Source organism: Lepisosteus oculatus, chromosome 17 (assembly GCF_040954835.1).
Source record: "Lepisosteus oculatus isolate fLepOcu1 chromosome 17, fLepOcu1.hap2, whole genome shotgun sequence".
Taxonomy (NCBI): Eukaryota; Metazoa; Chordata; class Actinopteri; order Semionotiformes; family Lepisosteidae; genus Lepisosteus; species Lepisosteus oculatus.
Window position 1 is genome coordinate 12,407,878 of NC_090712.1, and position 19,297 is coordinate 12,427,174.

The following is a 19,297-nucleotide window of genomic DNA, read 5'->3' on the forward strand; positions in this document are numbered from 1 at the left end:
TTTGCCTGACACATTTATCCAAAGTGATATGTTTTTGCACCCATTTACAGTATACAACTGGGTAATTACTAGAAAAACATAGGTGAAGTACCCTTGTTCAAGGGTGCAACAGCAATGTCTCAACTGAGATTGAGATCTATAGCCTTCCGGTTACATGTCCAGAGCCATAAACACTGCCCCACACTGTTGTACATTTATGGCCTGCAACCCATTACGAAGTCAGTTTTGTCATTTAACTGGTGTAATTCAGTTTGATGTTGTATAATGCAAACATTAAGTTCATGTATGATTTCCTGAACTGTGCTTTAAGATACAGTTAGTATTACTAGGCATGTATCATTGCTAGCATTTTTAATTCTGAAATCGGTGTACGGTAATTGCAAGGGAGAAACAGGGTATGTTACTACACTGAAACGATACATGGTTTAAATTGTCCATGCTTCATCCTATGCACTGTCCTCTGAGTGAAAGGGAACTTGATATATTAATTAAATGGAATGGCTTGATAGCTTTTGTGGTTGGGCCCTTAGGACTGCACAATGACACTTATTTTCTTTCAAAATTGTGGTTATATTTTCAGATATGCACAGTGTATCTTTTTCGTGCAGAATGTGTAAATTTTATATACTGTAACAGTCTTTCATACTGCATTCTTAGATTTAATCTTATGAAACAATTTTTGACACTCAGGACCGAACCCTTTCATTTTAAGTAAAGATTTTTTAAACTAAATTGCTATAATAACAGCATACACACAAACACTACATGGATAGTTTAGGTATTGTACTTATCTTTTTTTAAAATTATGAATGTCTATACTGAGACATACTGTATAATATTAACAATTAAGCTCTCAAATTCAAAATAAAGCCATGTCCATTCCTTCAATGTTGATGGAATCCTTTGCATATTGAGATGTTTAACTATCCTTAAATATCCAACACCCAGAGATAGCATGGGATGATGTTTTGCTTGAGACGCTTAGCCCTTTTCAATTTGCAATCTCTTAAGCTGCAGATGTAATATTTAGTACAGTATGTGTGAGTGCAGCCTACTTTACACTATGTGAAAAAAGAAAAGGATCTTTCCATTTTTTTATATAATAATGCACTAAATTGTATCTGAAACTTGAGTATAATATGGGATGTATATCTCTTGTTTACTAGTCAAAGGTTTTAATACCACAAATCTTGTTTTGTATGGATGTAATAACCTAGTCCATTGGTATGGGAATTTTGACTTTTGTACACTGCCACAGACTTTTTTCATTCCTTAATTCTCATTGTACAGTTCATTGGTTAGATTTACAGCAGAAGAGTATGGATATGCTGCTTAAGTTACAAAGAAGATTGTATGCAGGGACTGTGGTTGATGTTTAATTTCAGACCATTTATGCATCAACCTAAACCCAAAGGAAATTAATACAGCATTACATAAATCCATAGCAGGGTATTTTCACAGAAAGCACTGCAACCATCTCCAAATACAATAAGATGGATGACATACTGTACAGTAAGTCATAAGACCAGGGTATACTGGGTAGTACAGAAGATTATAAAGACAGTTCTAATTTTGTTATTGTTTTGTGTTCATTAGGATCACCTTGAGTTGAAATAGAAAATAAAGGGCAGGAATGGACATTGTCATGTATTATTATTATCTTCATTGTAATAGATTGAATGATAGAAATTCTTGATTGAACCAAAGTACTTGCCTGTGTTTGATTGCAGGCTGAAAGATATTTTATTCTATTTTTTGAAACACTTTCAATTCAGTTTCAGATTGACATGATGATCTGCCCCTTGAAGCCAAAAGGAGTTAGGAAAATGAATCAATTGTAGATCTGAAAATATTTAAGCATCTTCTTGCTGTCTTGAAGCAATTGGTTTTTGCTCCTTGAGATATTATTGGATAGTTGAGACGGTTCTAAATCTAGGTATACAGTACAATATATTGTGGTAGTTCTTTACTGTGTAAAATTAGGGCTTCTGCTCTGCTTTCACTTTGGTTTTGTATGTGTAGCAGTTGTACATGTTCATGAAGAGTGGTGTAAAAGATATAATTATAGAATTCAGAAGTGGATTTAATCTATTTGTTAATATTTATTGATTATTTTCTGTTCTCCAAAAAGGAAGGGATTGACTCAAACCAAATACAAAAAAGTCTAGAAGTTGTCTATCTGTCTGTCTATTGGTTGATATGGTTGTACTGTATATATGTATGTTGGTATTATTGATTGTGTAACATTTGTAGTTGTCCTGTTCTCTGTGGCTGTGTATTTATATTGCTGAGATCGTTTTAAATTTTTTAGTTTATTGTGTAATATTATATTCCAAAGATATAGTACATTCTAAAAAAAGCCATGGGGTCAGTCTCCCAAGTTTTTTAGCTTTTCTTCCACTTCAGTAACATCTCATCATTATAAGAAAGACAAAGCACAAAGCATTGATGATGAAACTCTCCCAGATATTGCCACACTGATTGCATATGTGGCACCTGATCAGTGGAAGGAATTTCCAGCTCTCTGGTGTTAGACTGTACTCTCTGTTTCAAGCTGTCCCTTTCCAAGCACAGGTCAATACTAAGAGCAGCCTCAGTTCCCAAAAAGGGATTACAGGCTATAGGGGATTGCAGCTCCTCCTTTAGATGTCTGATCTTGGCTCCCTCATACTGACAGGTTTTATAAGGAATGCCAACAACACAAAAATCAATAGGTGGTACATGGATAAATCTCTGCTTTCAGTCAAGTCAAATTATACATAATTCAGTTGGGTAGGGTGTGCTTGGAAGCCCATAGTGATGAACCAGTTTTCCTACTTAGAATTTAGGATTCATAGAATTAAAAGTCTGTCCTGTACAGTACCAATATACAGTAGATATACTGTATGAACAAATACTCAAAATATTTTTCGTTTTCTGACAAAGCTGATGTTTGATTTTCTATCAAAAACATACAATTGCCTGAATTAACATTTAGTTCCTTTTAGAGATTTATAATTGCATTTTTGAAGACTGAAGACAAAAGTCTTAATTTATTTGAGTTTAGAAATTTGCTTTAGCCGCTTGATAAAATATGATTTGCCAAATATTTTTCTAGTGACAAATAGGGGAAAATCTGAATGTAGACAAATGTTTGTGGATATTATTGATCACAAGATACAGAAACCTAAGATTCCAATGTTAGTTCAATGTGACTGTTTCATGTTGTTAATGTTCCAACATTGACATTTCCAAACATTTTTATTATTACAAAGCTTTAGTCCATGTAAATAATTGTGACGTCTAATCCAGTTATTGACATGCATTCATATTAAAAATGTTCTTTCAACCTTTAAAAAGTGCTAAATTAAAATAATAAAAAATATATTTTTAGTTGTCTTCAGGAACTGTGGCTTTAATGACTGATGATGATTGAAGAGTAGCACTGAAAATATGAATGCTCGTTATCTTTAATTAGCTTTTTAGTGTACTTTCAGTTCATTCAATGCAAAAGACAAAAGCATAGCCAATGCTGGTGCTGTTGGAAATCAGGAATGGATTTCTTTTCTCCCCTAACTAAACACTGTAGCTCGATATGACAATTTTGGCAAAGGACTGAAACCGGGGAGAGAGGGTTTTATTCTGTTGCATTAAGCACTTTATTCTCTCAGCCAAACCGAACTAAGGTAGCTGTGCATGCCAGTATGAAGTCTATTGGAATTGTAATCTGTACAATGGGAGACCTGGAATCAGACCAGATTCTAGTGCCACTTGGAGACCAATGGCAAAGTGCAGTTCAGGAATTCACTTTGGCATTGTCACATTCCCACTAGAGTTGTTTATTATCACATAAAGTCTGTAATTATTGTTGTATCAGGACAATAGGCTGCTTAGAGGCACTATTTCACTTGACATTGTAAAAGAGGTTGATCACAGTGTTAACCTTAGAGACCGAAAGGTCTGTTTCTGAATTGCCCTTTCACATTTCTCATTTTTCCATCTTGCTCTTTATGTGATATTATTAGGTAGACTTAACCCTTTGACCTTTACAAAAGCCAGTGAACTGTGCAAACAAAAAAAAAACCTTCAGCACTGCTGCTGTGGAGCTACCACATGCCCATTTCCAATCTTCTGCTCTGCAAGGAGATATGCCTTCAGGAAGAATACGGCCTAAGACAGCCTGACATATGAACAACTGTATTAAACCATAACGAATCACCCACTAATATAAAGATCTTCAGTGAATGTCTTCAAAGTCTTACTGATGTAGACATACTACTGTATATAATTAGTGTTGTCTTAAGTTTACGTATAAGATTGTTTAATCTTGCCGTGGTAATTTGGTATTTTATTATTTAACAATGTTGAAAAAAAGTATATAGTGTCTTATTTCTTCCTTGAAATAAAGCTACAGTAACGTCTATAAAACAAGCACAGTAAGTAAGTGCCACAGCATCAAAAACCATTGCTTTCACACAGCTCTACTTTACATAGCCTTGTTACTGCTTTTCAATAATTTCTTGCTATACAGTATGTCAATCAATTACTTAGTTGTAAGACAAATGCTAAAGGACATTGCTCCCATGAGACTACAATATAAGCAATAAACTAAATTATAATTAATGTAAAATAACATTTAAACAAATTGGATCTAATGCTGACAAACGTTCATTTAGGCTGTTGTCTAAATCATGTCTTTTTCACAACTAGTTTCTTTCCCAGAATGCAGCTCTTACCATGTTCTAAATTTGACTTAATTAGAGGTGACAAATCCTCATTAGAAATCTCCAAATTGTAATTAAAAGTGTGTTAAGGATGTCTACAGTTCAAGAATAGATCTTTCTTTTGTGATGGTCATTCATTTCTTAGTATGTTTTTTATCTCAGTCTTCAGTGAAAATGTTTAATGGAGATTTATTTTTTCTTTCCTTTAACAGAACCTATAGCTTCAGGTACAACAAGGAATTCTATCTACAATATTGATTGGTGGATAATAGTGCTTTTCCATTTGGTTGAAGCTGCTTTTGTTTGTTTATTTTACCTGGGACCCCCCAAAAAATCAAGGTCTCATAAAAGGCTACTCACACCTCAAATTTAACAGTAGGGAAGAAGAGATTGCTTAATCCGTGACGTTCAAAATGGGTACTCTTAATGTTCCATTGCTTTCCTATTTTTTGTTTGCAGACAGCTGACTTTGGGTCTGCTGGGAAAAAGCAATTGTTCTTTCAGGGGTGCATATTTCTCTAAGTCCTCCCTAGCATTATAAAGTGCTGGCTGGTAAATGGTTTTTGATGTAAATAAATAAAATAAACCAGTGGGCTGCAAAATAATTTTACAGTCTCAAGTTTCTTTTTGTATGAGCTAGTGCAGAGGAAGAATTTCAGTAGTAAAACCAAAGGAATAGAAGAAGGAATGCTGTGAAAGGGAAAAGCTGCTTATTTGTCACCTTGAACTGTTACATCTCATTATTCATTCAGGGAGGTGATCCCTGAAGAGTTTTTTCTGTTTTGTTCACCTTTTCTTTCATTGTGCTCAACTACTCAGCTGCAGTATATACATCAGAGATTTAATAGGCAGAGCACAATAAGTCATTTTATTACATTTTCATAAAAAGCTGAAAGGATGCTTTGATTACTACAGTACCTATTAATATCATTATTACTCTTCATCAAAACATCGATGCTAAGACATTTTTTCTCTGTGATTAGTTGCTAAACATTAACATACGTAAAATATATGGTTTCTAATCCATTTTTTACTTTCAGTCTGAAAAACAAAAGATGATATCTTTTTTCTCAAACCATTGTTTCAGGAGCAGAGTGCGTTACATGTATGCTGTACTTCTCCTTAATGAGTAAAAACTGGCCTTCAGACTGTATATATAGTATCTGTCTAAAGTGGCTCAGGGAATAGCACAGCAGAATTCAGAGAAGACCAATAACTGTCAGCCCTACTCAGTTTATTTAGTTGTCACAGCCAGCATGAGGCCATCACTCATTACAATTTGTAATTTGTCAGATCAGGTGGAAGAAACAGAAGACTGTGTGAGGTTTCCATTGTAAAAAATACATGGACATGTGGATCAAGTGCTTCTTACAGTCACACTAGCCAATTAAACCAGCTAGTTGCTTAATTTTATTTTGAATGAAACACAGTTAATCACCAAACAGATTTCATGATTTCTATTATACCTCAAAGCAATGAGTAACAATACCACTGAGACTCTTCAGATCCAAGGAACACCTGTCATGATAACATACTGAATGGGTCTCTGGGGGAAGAGTTTGGAAACATTAATGGGTATATCTAACCAACGAGTACAGTGAAACCTCTGAAATTACTGTTGTACAGGGTAACAGATTGAAGCATCATGTGTATGCATCAATGTAGATGGAGTACATTCACTTGTTTCGATGCAGATCATGCACATGTTTGTGAATAACAGTGATCAGAGCTGGTTGCAGAACAAAACATTATTAAAAAGCTGAAAACACTGTTCCTGCACAGGTATTCTGGTGCAAGAGCTGGGATGGCCAGTTTTTGGTCCCGCAGAGCCACAGTCCTTTGGGTTTTATGGGTCACCCTTAAATATCCAATTCCAAAACACATTTTCTGTTTTTACCACTGAAGCAGGTGAGTTGTTCAATCAGGTTGTTTAGTGATCATCTGAAATGAAAACACCAAATCCCCTGTAGCTTTCAAGGACAAGAGACTGAGCTTTGTTGAGCTACTGTAAATAACCTACTATACACAACTAAACTAATAAAAACACACATTAGTTCCAAATTTTTACAATGTTTTGATTAAAGGGGTGATGTGTAAGACCTAATTAATTGGTGGCTTTCTAGGACAAAGGTCACTATGGAATTCCTAAAAATGTGTACTTTATGAAAACAACCAAGTATTTACAGTATATTCTGGTTGAAAGAGGATGGGGAAAAAAAGATTGGTAAACACTAAGTCTACAGTACATACAGTACATTGTAATCTGAAACAAAGGATTAGACAATATTTGAATTCTAGAAGTTTATTTTTCAAGGTATAGCATTTTAAATGGTGAATTACTGAACTAAATTACTAAATATTTGTATCATATTTAGAGAAACATTAACATCTTGCTTAAAACATGACAACATTCTTCATTTGTCCTTGTAAGAAGGGAAAGCATCTTGAAGAGCTTCATAACATAATAATTAGTTGAGTAGTTGTAAGTAGTTCTGTAGAAACAAATGAAACAAATGAAAAGCATAACAAGACCCAGATTGTGTTTTGTAGAGTTATGTTAGGAGGAAGTGACACTGTTTTATCTCCGTACACTGAGTCATTAATGAGCCAACAATGTGTGGATATGGACGTGATAAATCTCTTTCATGTCATTTATTCTGAAACCCCCACACACACACAACATCACTAATGTTCATTAGTGAAGTGTCAGGGTCTAGACTGTTTTTTTATGCAGTTTGATGTGTCTTGCCGATTCCCTTGACCTTTTCAGGCCATCTGTCAGTCTTGTTGTTTGGCAATACCTCAAAATTCAATCGTTTTCTGAACAAAAGTGTTTTAATGTATTAACTCTCACACCTTATGTCCTGGTATTACTCTTAGAGTTTCTATATCCGTAAAAATACTTAAGTGCAGAAAACAGGATGATATGGGAAACAGGAGGCTTTTGAAGGAGCTTTTAGTTCTGTGTAGTAGCCTGCTGTATTCAAACCAATAATGTAGTGACCAACTCCCACCACAAGGTGGCAGCAAGTAATAAGTAAATTATGAAATATAGAGCAGTAAACAGGCTTAAATGGGAGTTAATTTCATCCAAAATAATGATACTTGTTATCCCTGTCACACATCCACCATGTGCATATGGACTTTGACATTTTTTTTAATTTAAGATCCTTTTTAACTGCACAGGTATACTATACTTTAGTTTATTGCTCATAGTTAATTTTAAAGTTTAAAGCACATCTTGTATTTCTGGAAGGATGTTCAAGGCCTCCATTAAATGGACTTGACAGGTGTTTTGTTTGAGGTTATTAGACTGTAGAAAGTAATGTTAAATAAAAGTATTCTCTGAATTGCTACTAAATTTTAATAGAACAAATTCAAATGTAATTATATACTGCAAGTTTAAAGCTGTCAGAATCTTGTCACTGAGAGGGAAAAAAAATATTTTGATTGTGTGAGCAAAAACGTTTCTGTAAACTTCTCTCAAACATAAAAATAGGGTACCTCATCTAAAGGACCGTCTGAAAAGCACAGACAGGTACAGTAATTTTAGAAGAAAGTAAATTTAGTATACTTACACATTTCTGGCCTTCTTTGCCTGGATACTGTAATGCTGAATTTTATGTCTGAATATATTTAAGAAATGTTAACTGTGTACTTTATTTAAGGAAGAAAATTATTTTTTGTATAGAAAATATACGCAGAAAGCAATATGACAGTTCTTCTAAAAACTGACTGAAGATCAAATGATTTTGAATGTAACCTAATGATTTTGCGTTAGGGATGTGTGGATGCTATATCGTTGTTTGTGTAATGGTTCCTATGTTATTAAAGGTTTTGAGTTTCAAACTAACTGATTTCCAATTAATTTAATTTACATTAAATTACCTTCTACCCTGCTCAATATCGTACTCCCCTGATCATACTCTGTATCCATATTAGGATTTGGGTTAGAACAGTACAAAGTGCCGATTTAGAAAATAATTCAGCCTGTTTTGTGTTGACAGTGGAGGGTATGCTTCTTTGATTTAGCATACTGATTTAGCAGACTGCCATTGCTTAACAGGCCTTCTGAACTTGAGGATTCCTCGTCAGCTAAAATTCTTTCCCCTACAATAAAAGGATTTTACTGTAATATCACAGTCTGGTTGTGTCTTTCTACAGTATCTCTGTAAGCAGAGATCGATATTGTGTCTCAGTTCTTACAACAGTTTGACACTTGGAAGAAATACTTTAAAAATTAGATGTTCTAGTGAGGGACATTAAGGAGAGTATTGCAGAAGTGCTGAATCTGAAGACTGATATGTAATGGGATTTTCATAACCTTAATACAGTTTTACCCTTGACAGGAGTTTACAGGCCAAAGTCTATAAAGTACATTTTTCATAGTATTTCAGTTTTATTTAAAGGACGAAGGTAGACTCCTCTTTTTTACTGCAGGGATAAGACCTACATTTGGTTTTAAAAAACAGATATCCTGTCTTTGTGCAGTTTGTGAAATTCTGTCGGATTTTGTCTAATATGCAAAGAGATGATTTGTTTGTTGAGAAGGCACTTTTAATTTCCCTTGTCATACTTGCTAAGATGACTTGTAGCTGAAAAATACATCCATACTGTAGCTAGCACAGTCTGTACTGCTAAATTAGGCTTTAGACACTAATTCCATCTTGCATTCGTATTAAGCTTTCCATTAAAGTATATGTTCAAAAATATTGAACTTCTCTTAAATATAATCCTTTTCCTTCTTTTGTCCATTAGCAAAGCCTGATGTCTGACTCGAAGAGTGTAAAATTCTATTGATGCGGAGTAGTTTTTCCTGTAAGGCCAATCCTACACATTCTCATGTAATAAATGATCTTTTCAAATGTTCATTAAAAAGGCTTTCAAGGTAAAATTCCATAAAATCAGCACATCTGATGTGCAGCACTATCAGGGAAAACAGTTGGCAAGGATACACTTTTGCACGATTCAGCTGTTTTTAGCTTAAAATGTGAAACACAGTGAGGTTCTTTCTGGTTGCAGATGAGCAGAACTCAAAGTGGTATTCTTGTGGCCTATAGGTAGAAAGAGGAAAAAAGATAAATCTGAAGAGGTGGAGCTACAGTACTTTTTTGAATGAGTTTATATATATTTTTCCTTTTAAGGCTTGTTTGAACTGTGATGTGCACATTTAAAGAACTGTTAAGTGTGACAAATACTGTACTCTGTACCTAAGAAAATTCAGCAGCTTTAGCTTAAGTGTCTCAGAAGGTGAGTTTTGCCGTTTCTTGCTGATGTGTATAAGCTTCCCAAGACACTGGATTAACTAAAGATAGTTAGAAGGGGAACCTATGCAATATATGCTGCCCATAGGGAATGAAAAGAAAGCTCTGCTTTGCATCCTTGCACGCTGTTGTTTGCTGTTAAATTTAATAGTTGTTTCATCTGCAGAGCAGTTTGTAAAAGACAGCTTAGAAAGGGCTGAGCTTGAGAGCACAGCCAGCTTGTACGTCCCCTTTTCCAAATAGGCTCTTCCTCTGCAATGCATTCAGGCTTCAGTGATTTGCTGTTTGGAGACTGCAGATTTGCATAGCCCTCTCCTCAGCAGTGTGCTGAGCTCCAGCTCCTTTCATAAGGGAGAACTACCCTCTAAATAGCATCCTCTAGTATTATTGTCAAAGCCGGGTGTCCATTTTTCTGTCGGGGCCATCTGCTTTTTTCCTGAGTTGTCTTGGTGAGACAGGGGGGTCTATAGAGCTGTACTGGATGAGGACTTCCTAATTTGTTCTCAAGTGCTGTGGGTCCTTTTGGCATCTTTCAAAAGCGCAAATGAGGCTGTTTTTCATATGGATTTTGTTGGATGTCATCTAAAATAAAAGAATCAAGAAACTTGGGGGATCTTGTTTTTTTTCCAACAGTGGAGTGTGCTTCTGGAGGATCTGTATTGAATTTGCAACCTGCAAGATAGAAAAGGCGAGAAACAGAACAAGTGAGACTGGATTGTGTTTTGATTGTTCCTCTGGTTTTTAGTTCATTGTTATAAATTATTCCACTTCTATAATGTTGGTGTGGATTTCATGACTGAAGGAATCTGGACATTTTTGTTTTTCCTATTGCTTTTGCTGAGTTTGGCTGGTTTTGATTCTTTGCTTTGTCTTTCCAATTTTTAAGAAAGGATGGCGAAGTGAAACCATGGGCTGTGTGGCACTGTAAGGGTCCTGTTTGCTGATTGCTCTTACCACTCAGGGAACATGGTCTGCCAGAGAATGTTTTACAGTTCCAGCACGGACTCTCTAGCCATCACTGTGCGCTTGGCTTTTTGGATAGTTCCTTTGACTTTCAGTTGTGTTCTAGGAGTCGCGTTGGGGGCTTCAAACCTCGGATCGCACCACGTACACCAGTTTCATGGAAACAAGCATCAAACAGTGCCTATTGCAATCTACAGATCCCCTGCCTCCCTACGAGCAGGACACGGTGGGTGTTTTAAGGCATATGGAAGGGTTCCATGCTTACCTGTTTCACTGTCCCCTACTTTAGATTAAATGCCTGGATTAGGATGGATTAGAGCAGCATGTGCTCTGTGTGGTATGAAATCTGTGCAGCTCTAGGTTTTGGCTCTGACCGTTTCAAATGCATATGAGCTCTCTTGAAGGAATGTGTGTTTTTCTGCAAACATGGGTGAATATCTTCTTTAAAATGACTGAGGCTTGTGGATTTTGAGCTGATTCTCCACTAGCCATCAGGGTTTTTCTGACAAGGAAGAGTGTGCCTTTAACACACAGAACTTTTGTCTTAGCAGCACTGTTCTAAAATGCTGTGCTTTACCTGCTTTAAATAAAAAGAGGGTTGTAATACTTCTTAAATTGTGTAATTTGGATTCATTGAAAACAACAAATACCGAGGAACATCTGCTCATATATAATTTTATTCACTTATTGTTTTACAAGGGCAAATTAGAAGGATTTTGACAAAGAAGCTGCTCCTCATCCTCAAATGCCAGATTTAACATCAAGCTCCAATTATATGGATGCATTTAAATAGCTTATTTCTTTTTATTTTGAGTTTTCATACCATTTCCTAGTCTCTGATTGCCCATCCAGGTCATCAGCAGTGCATTTCATTGGCACCAGTGTTTAAAAATACATGTCAAAGCAAATTTCATTTTTTGGCACACTGTCCTCCATCTCATCTGGAGTTTTTTTTTTTGCCTCATTTCTTTTACAGTTTTTCAGATCACGTTTTTTGGCAGAAGAAAATAAGTGTATTGAATCCATCCTGTGCTTTGTGCCATACCCACAGTTGCCAGAGATAATAGGACATGGCCCGTGTCCAATTCAAGCAGTATTATAGCAAGTCGTAACCTTTGTTAAAGCAATGGACTCTCTAGATTTAATTGACCAGCTCCATAGATGGAAAATTACTTTTTAACAGTTTTCCCAGCTCCTCAATTAAAATGTTTAAAAAATTGCCATTTGATGGATATTTTGATACAAAAAATGTCATTTGATGTAGATAGATCATTAAAATGTGTACAGTATGTATCCCTTTCTGTTAAAACAGCTTTGATAATAAAACTGTTGTACACTTCCTATTCTCAAATAAAAACGTAAGGTAATCTGAAAGAATTAAGAACATGAATGAAATCTAGACTAAAATTAGGTATTCTGTGGAGGGAGATGGCTAAATGTTTGTAATGTTATTGCATTGTAATTTCAAGAATAGCTGCACGATTTAAATGAAATAGTTCAATGCATTATAGGTAAAAAAATAATCAGAATCATTGTGTATACATTCCTTATAAATATATTTTAACAAGATCTCACTAGTGCAAAGCCATAAGAGATGTTTTAAATAATAGGTGACTAACTAAATACTTTATCAAATGTATCACTGATATTCAGACCTGCAGTCTGAATTTATATAAAATTGCTTCTCCAAAACACATCTAGCAATGAAGTGTTAACACAAATTATTCAACAGTATGAGTATTCTGCTATGCAGAACATGCACATTGCATGCTGTTCATTAAATTTTTCATATCATGTTCTAGTGTATGCAGAAACATGGATACTGTATGACATTTTACATTAGGGTTTAATTGGTTCTTTTGGAGTAAAGGCCGATATCCATGTCTGTCTTGTGAACAAGATAATATTTTGTTTCCTCTTATGTGTAATAAGAGTCATTTTCAGACATAACAAAATTCTTATAAATCTTTTCCAATCATATTGTTTGGAAAAATGAAAGGGGATATCCTCAGTTCATTAAGTTCATAGTAACGTTACTTTAAAGTATGTAAATACATGAATTAAGAACTTGTTGTGTTACAATTTCATATTCTGGAAGAGAAAAGTCTCCCACCAGAGTGCCGCGAGTGCTGATTGGAATATACAGGTTCATCCTTCTTCATTTTCTGGCCTCTCCATGCCTCATTTACACCATCATCCAGTGTCACTTCTGAGATGACAGAACAGATCTCACGCTTAACCTTTGCATCCTTGCATAAGTCAAGCCTGTTCAGCACAAGACACATTGGGATTTAATTTGATTTCTTTAGACAGAATAGTATTTGCAAAAAGGATAAAAATATCCACCCCTTCTGCTGAAAAATATAAACATATTAATAATACCAGATAAGAACATTTCTGTAAATACTCTTCAGGCATGCAAATTGACATAACAATGAACTGACTAACAACCTACTCTAAATTCAGTTCTCTTATCAGCAAAAACCACTCAAAAGGAATTTATATACACGACTAGTGGCATTATTTTCTTCCTGGCATATTTTCCAGTAAAACAGAAATCACTGCACTGTTTGTCAGCCTACTGTTCTGTTGTATACACATAGTGCAATGATTGCTTGCAAAAACAAATCCACTCAAATAATTAGTAGTTATTTGAATATGAAATCATGTGTGAGGCATACAGTATTAATAGGGGTCACATTTACCTCTGCTTAAGTTTGAAATGGCATTTTAAGTTATCATCTCTCTTTTTTGGGGCAGCAGGAAATGGTTTAGTAGCAGGCTGTTTGGTGTCCTCTGACTTCAAGCAGCCGGATTAGTGGTTTCAAGTGGGTAGGACCCACTTCCAGATTTCAAATGCTTAAATGATGTATTGGCCACTTGCTGCGAGAGACCTTTGTCTGCTTCTTGCACATTTATAATGTAACTTTTGTGTTTTTAATCCCAGCTTTTCTATCAAAGTCTGAGAAAGCAATTTAAGTGATTGTAATCAATTTTAATAGGCTGTACCTTAAGTACTAATGAAGAAATGGATTAGTTGATGAATTCTGCTGCAACTGCACAAGGAGAGAGAGAGGAAGGGAGAGAGAAGGAGTCTTCTGTTTTGTATGCTCTCTGTGCATTGTGGCTTCTATAATATTATCAGTCCCTCGTCTTCACCCTCGTGTCGCTGTGAGATATTCATTCTTTGATGTTGTCTGTTGACGATCTACAGTGGTGTAATCAGAAGTGGAACAGAGCTGATGGCTTTCTGATAAGTATCTCTATACAAGCCCCACTGCCTTGGAACGAACACAAGTTATTGATTGTGTGCAAAGGTTTTGAAAAGACTAAATAAGAAAGGGAAAAAAGGAAGTATTATGTAGTTTCTTGTTATGACATCTTTCAATCTGAAAACAACAATCTAATCCAGTTTAAAAGAGCTTTAGACATCAGTAAAAACATTTGAAGTCAAGCTATTGAATTTCAGTCGCATGTTGTAATGTTGAGCAAAGGCTGTGTTAAAGCAAGCAATATTTATAAAGGTAAATGTATTATTCTATGTCATTTACATAGGAGTCATAAAATTAATAAGATGATTTTATTTTAATAGTCTCAATAAGCAAGTGGATTTAGCAAAATACTGAAACTTTATTTCCTAGGCAATAACTGCTTTAAATGCATTTCCCTCCATAAACCTAGTAACTCCATAAACTTTCTTCACTCATTTAGTACAAAATAATCTCATTTTCAATTTAGAGATAGCATTAAATTGAGGGTGGAAAATTTCGAAGAAGGAATGGTTACGCAATAAAGTGGATGACATAATTGGAATGCTAATCATTTCTGCTTATACAGTATGTGAATCCTTCATAAACAGTAAGAAGATAACTGCAATGTCAGATTCCTGATTGAACCATGCCCAATGCTTTTAGCAGTAATTCAATTTTTCTGATGCTATATCACATAGATGGTCATTATTGTGGTTATCTGGCATATGACACGCTTGATCATTTCATTAAGTGTTCAACAAATCATTTAGCCCAGGGTTTATTTGCTTGTCCTTATCCGTTTTCAGTGGTTAAAGCTAGTGATAGTTTGTAATCTCATTACAAAACCCTCACTGACGCCAATCCTACGTGGACACTCCTCCACTTTGGTCTCTCTGTGATTTCACTGCAGACTGATATGAGACCCAACAGTGTGGGCACAGTGGATGAGGTCAGTGGAGAAATGCACTTCCAAAACAGAAAGATATGTATTTATCTCACTAATGGGGACAGGTTAGAGCACTCTGTGAAGCTGTCAGTTGGCAAAAAGAGGATTTAATTTACGCATCTAAAGGCTCTTGGACACATTTGGTATTGTGCACAAAATCATGAAATGTGCTTCATGAAAGTGCCGTATGTGCTTCTCTCTCAGTGAATTTGGTGGCTGTATTGTTTTGTGGCCCATGGTTGAAGGCCCAGGAAATGTAAAAGGGATGTATTCTGGTGGTTATTAATAGATACTTTAGATTTATCTTTAAAATATAAATTTATTAAATAAAATATTCCTAAATAGCTTATAAAATTAGCACATTTTTATATTTTTGTCAAATAATTCTGCCTGTAAGTCTATTGGCAGTCTATTTTAATATCAGGTCTGCATACACCCTCTACTAGTTCCACACATTATTTACTTTGGTGTCAAAATAAGGAAGATTTATGACTATGAGCTAATTGTTTGCACATAAGAACAGAAAATTCTCTGGACCTTTCATAAAGGAAATGTTATTTATTTATTCACACACTGTGTGAAATTGAGAAGATCCTATGTTTTTTGCAGAAGTAGACAAACTATACCTGAGAAAACAAACTGTGTGCTGTGGTCTCTAAAACAAGAAAAAAAATGGTTTCCCCTGCTTCATAGCAATCATTAAAGTATTCTGTTAGGACTAATATAACATGACCTTAGGGAATGGCTGGGAATAAGACTGAGATATTGAATATGAAATACAATAACACTGTAATGTATTAGCTAGAGAAAAGAATCCCTGCATTATATCTCCGACCCCACAAGAGCAGTACAGTACAATGAGATTTTCATCATCTTCTGCGATTGATTCTTTAAAAGTCAAAATGGCTTAGTAGGTAATCAGAAGAAAAGAAAAAGACAAAGAATGTAATGTTTTTTGGTATTGGCAGTACCTGTACAATCAAGCCTGTGGAATATGTTTTGGTCCTGTCAGCAGAGTTTGACAATTGCAGCGATTGACCCTCCCAGCATGATGAAACCTCAGGCTTGTTAAAGGCTGAAAAAAATGTTCATCCAGAAAGTATCAAAGCAGTGACCATTTCCTAGCATACCAAATACTGTAACACCTTCTCAGACTACAGCTGAAACTTAATTGTCTATGGAATGGAAAGGTCAAGAGCAAATAGCGGATTGTTGACAGTAACCCTGCTCCAACAGTAAGCTGGACAGGACATTTGTTGACCCACCAGAACTTACTGTATACCGCGAGTCTTTGTCAGAAAGCTTCCAGTGCTGATTATTTTCTGCCACTTATACTTTACCCCCTCATTATACTGTGGGTATCATGATCCCATGGTAAATGCATGATATAATGATGGCCATGGAATAAACTGTGAGAATTTACAGTGTAAAGACTTTGTACTATCATGGATGTCAGGATCCAACACAAATTTGCTCTGTAATTTTGATGGCAGGCACAGTTTATATCCAAAAGATTTAGAAATGATGAAAAAGATATACAAAGCAAATTGTTTAGTCACTAAAATACTAAGCATGTAATTGCATTGCTCTGTAGAAGAACAGGCAACCACTGTATTCTTTAGAACTAACAAATACAAAACTGTATACTGCATCATATTTACCAAGAGTATTTGCTACAGTAAAGCAGGAATTGGCACTGACTGATTTCCATTGTTGCCTAAAAGTATTAAGTTTTATGATTTTCATATGCCAGACTTCAGGAGGTGATCTGAATGCAATTTCTTATGAATGTTTCTTTTGTTGTCATTCAGATGATACTGTATACTGTATATTGGAAGTGGAAAAACCATAGTCCTCTCAGCCTTTGAAAGATCATTACAAGCACGATACAGGAATTTAAGATATGACCCAACTAACAAACAATTAGATCATGCAAAATGAAACAAAACAACATCATTCTTTGCATTCTTGTTCAAAGCTCTAAAAATGTAAATGTCTTGTGTCTTGTCACCCATAATTGATTCACCACTGTTGTAGGCACTGTTGTTAGTATGTAACTACAATCTGTATATTTTTGTGCTCCTGTTATATACATGTTTTATAAGCGATTCAGCAGTTTCTGGCACTTTTTTTGTTGTCATCGTTCAGTTTAGCATGATAGGCAAAATACCCTGGCATATGTGCAAAGTGTTGCTAACCCCTGTGGTATAGTGGGAGATACAATTTTAATGATACCTGAGTTTTCTTGCCGAGTAGGATTGCAAGACGAATTTCATTTTTGTTAATTGTTTTTTTTTACCTTCAAGTTCATGAATAAATCCTATCCATTTTTCAGCATTTCTGAGATTTTTGCAACTTTACAAGAATTGTAGATACGTAGTTACTGTATTTACCCTATGGATCATTTTCCCCATTTCATCATAAAACTCTATACACTCAGAGTCAGCGAGTCAGCATACGTGTAGAATACTTTCATTCTAAAAATGAAACACCTTTTAAAAAGTCTTTTTGATGACACTGACATTTAATACAAATACAAACTGCAAGCAAAAGCAACAAGTTGGCATTTATCAGATTTACAAGCATTAAATAAGAGATTTTAGATTCACAGGGCTTTCATTGTAAGATAATTTAACACTGCAAGAAACTAAATGCTGATGTTGTTCATCCACTGTTTAGAGATTGGGATTAGTTGGAGATGGAACAGTACAGTAGTCAGTAATTTTTTAAAAAGCTGATCTTTAGAGCAGCCCCTTTTCATATCTCCAAATGTTGTCACATTGAGCCTTAATGAGTGCTAAAAATCCCCAACGCACCAAAAAAGACGATGTCATTACTATTCTTTTATTATGATTTACAATCACACACCTGCAGTCTGTGGCAGTGCATCGTAATGCTCACTATAATCCAATCTAATAGGATTGGTGAGGGTTTAAGACACCTAGCCTTCCTTGGATCTTGCAACGTCTGGCAGGCTGCTGGTGAGCAGTGATAAAAATGGCTGTCAAGCCCTGCTATCTAATATTGGGATTGCATTTTTTCTTTTGTATAGATTTGCTGGTGTGTGGAATGAAAAAAAATGGAACAGCAACGTGCAGCTCCGCACTAAGATTGCTGTTCTCATGGGAATTGTTAAGTGCATGCTTTAGCACATGTATAATGTTGAAAACAACCAAAGAATATGGCTGTAGGCTCTATTCAGTGCATGTGATGCTTAGCTCTTTTTTGATTGAAAGTCACTGTGCTCCTTTCAATTTAAAATTGTCTTGATATAAGACAGGTTACAAACAATAGGAGACCATTCAGCACACCTAGTCGACTATTTTATTTGGAGCTGTGCTGTGCAATTAAATTTGTTAACATAATTTAAGGCACAAAGATAACTCATTAATGTGCATTTGTATATTCTGTATTTGTACAGGTACAGTATGTGTTTGTATGGCATAATAGAGGCTAACATGCACTGCACTGTGAATGCAAACAATTAAGTGCCAGGCTGCCAAAATCCAGTGATTGTACAGTGTCCTGCAGAGCACAGAAGGTTCAAGACCCCATGCCTGCCATGGAAGATGAATTACAACTGCTGAGTCAAAATTGGAAAGAAGACCAATTGCATATACTTTATAATTTAATCATCTTACAGCACATTTTCCTAAATACATTAGTTGTTGTATTTAGTTATTATTATTTGTATCATGGAGGTTACCCTAGCAAGACTATAATACTATTTATACCCTTAGTAATGTTATCAGTTTGCATAAAAAAGTATGAAATTAGAAAACAAAAATGAGCTTTAAAGGAAAGCAAGGAAAATCCTGAAAATCAAAAATGAGTATTCTTACTAAAAATGCTTTAATGAACAAAGAGTAAGATGTATAAGCAGTGTGGTAAACTTTTAAAATTGATTTAATGAATAATTAGTAACATGAATAAGTGTATAAGATTTTTTAATAGATCAGGTGGGTAGCTATGTCTGCATGCGTAGGCTGCAAAGGAACAAGTAAAAGGAACAAGCTGAAAAGAGAAGACAGAAAGCACAAGGCTGTGGAGCCTTCTTCAGGTGTGTGAAGCCTTCTTCTACATACCTGAAGAAGGCTCCATGGCCGAAAAGTTGTGTCTCTTTCTTCTCTTTTCAAGATTTTTTAATGCTTGCCATATTTGCAAAAGGTA

The 19,297-nt window shown here is 35.3% G+C and overlaps 1 protein-coding gene across 38 annotated transcripts in view; it reads left to right on the top strand.

The window, feature by feature from the left end:
- nrxn1a (neurexin 1a) overlaps window positions 1-19,297 on the top strand; it is a 350,164-nt gene that overhangs the window by 188,747 nt on the left and 142,120 nt on the right. For 2 of the 38 annotated variants that reach the window (XM_069179712.1, XM_015363033.2), the window contains exon 1: window positions 10,273-11,156. The exons of the other annotated variants lie outside the window; for them this stretch is intronic. In XM_069179712.1, the coding sequence (XP_069035813.1) occupies window positions 10,934-11,156 (223 nt within the window). In that variant the 5' untranslated portion in view covers window positions 10,273-10,933. Of the gene's footprint in view, window positions 1-10,272; window positions 11,157-19,297 lie in introns of those variants that run through there. 38 annotated transcript variants of the gene reach the window in all.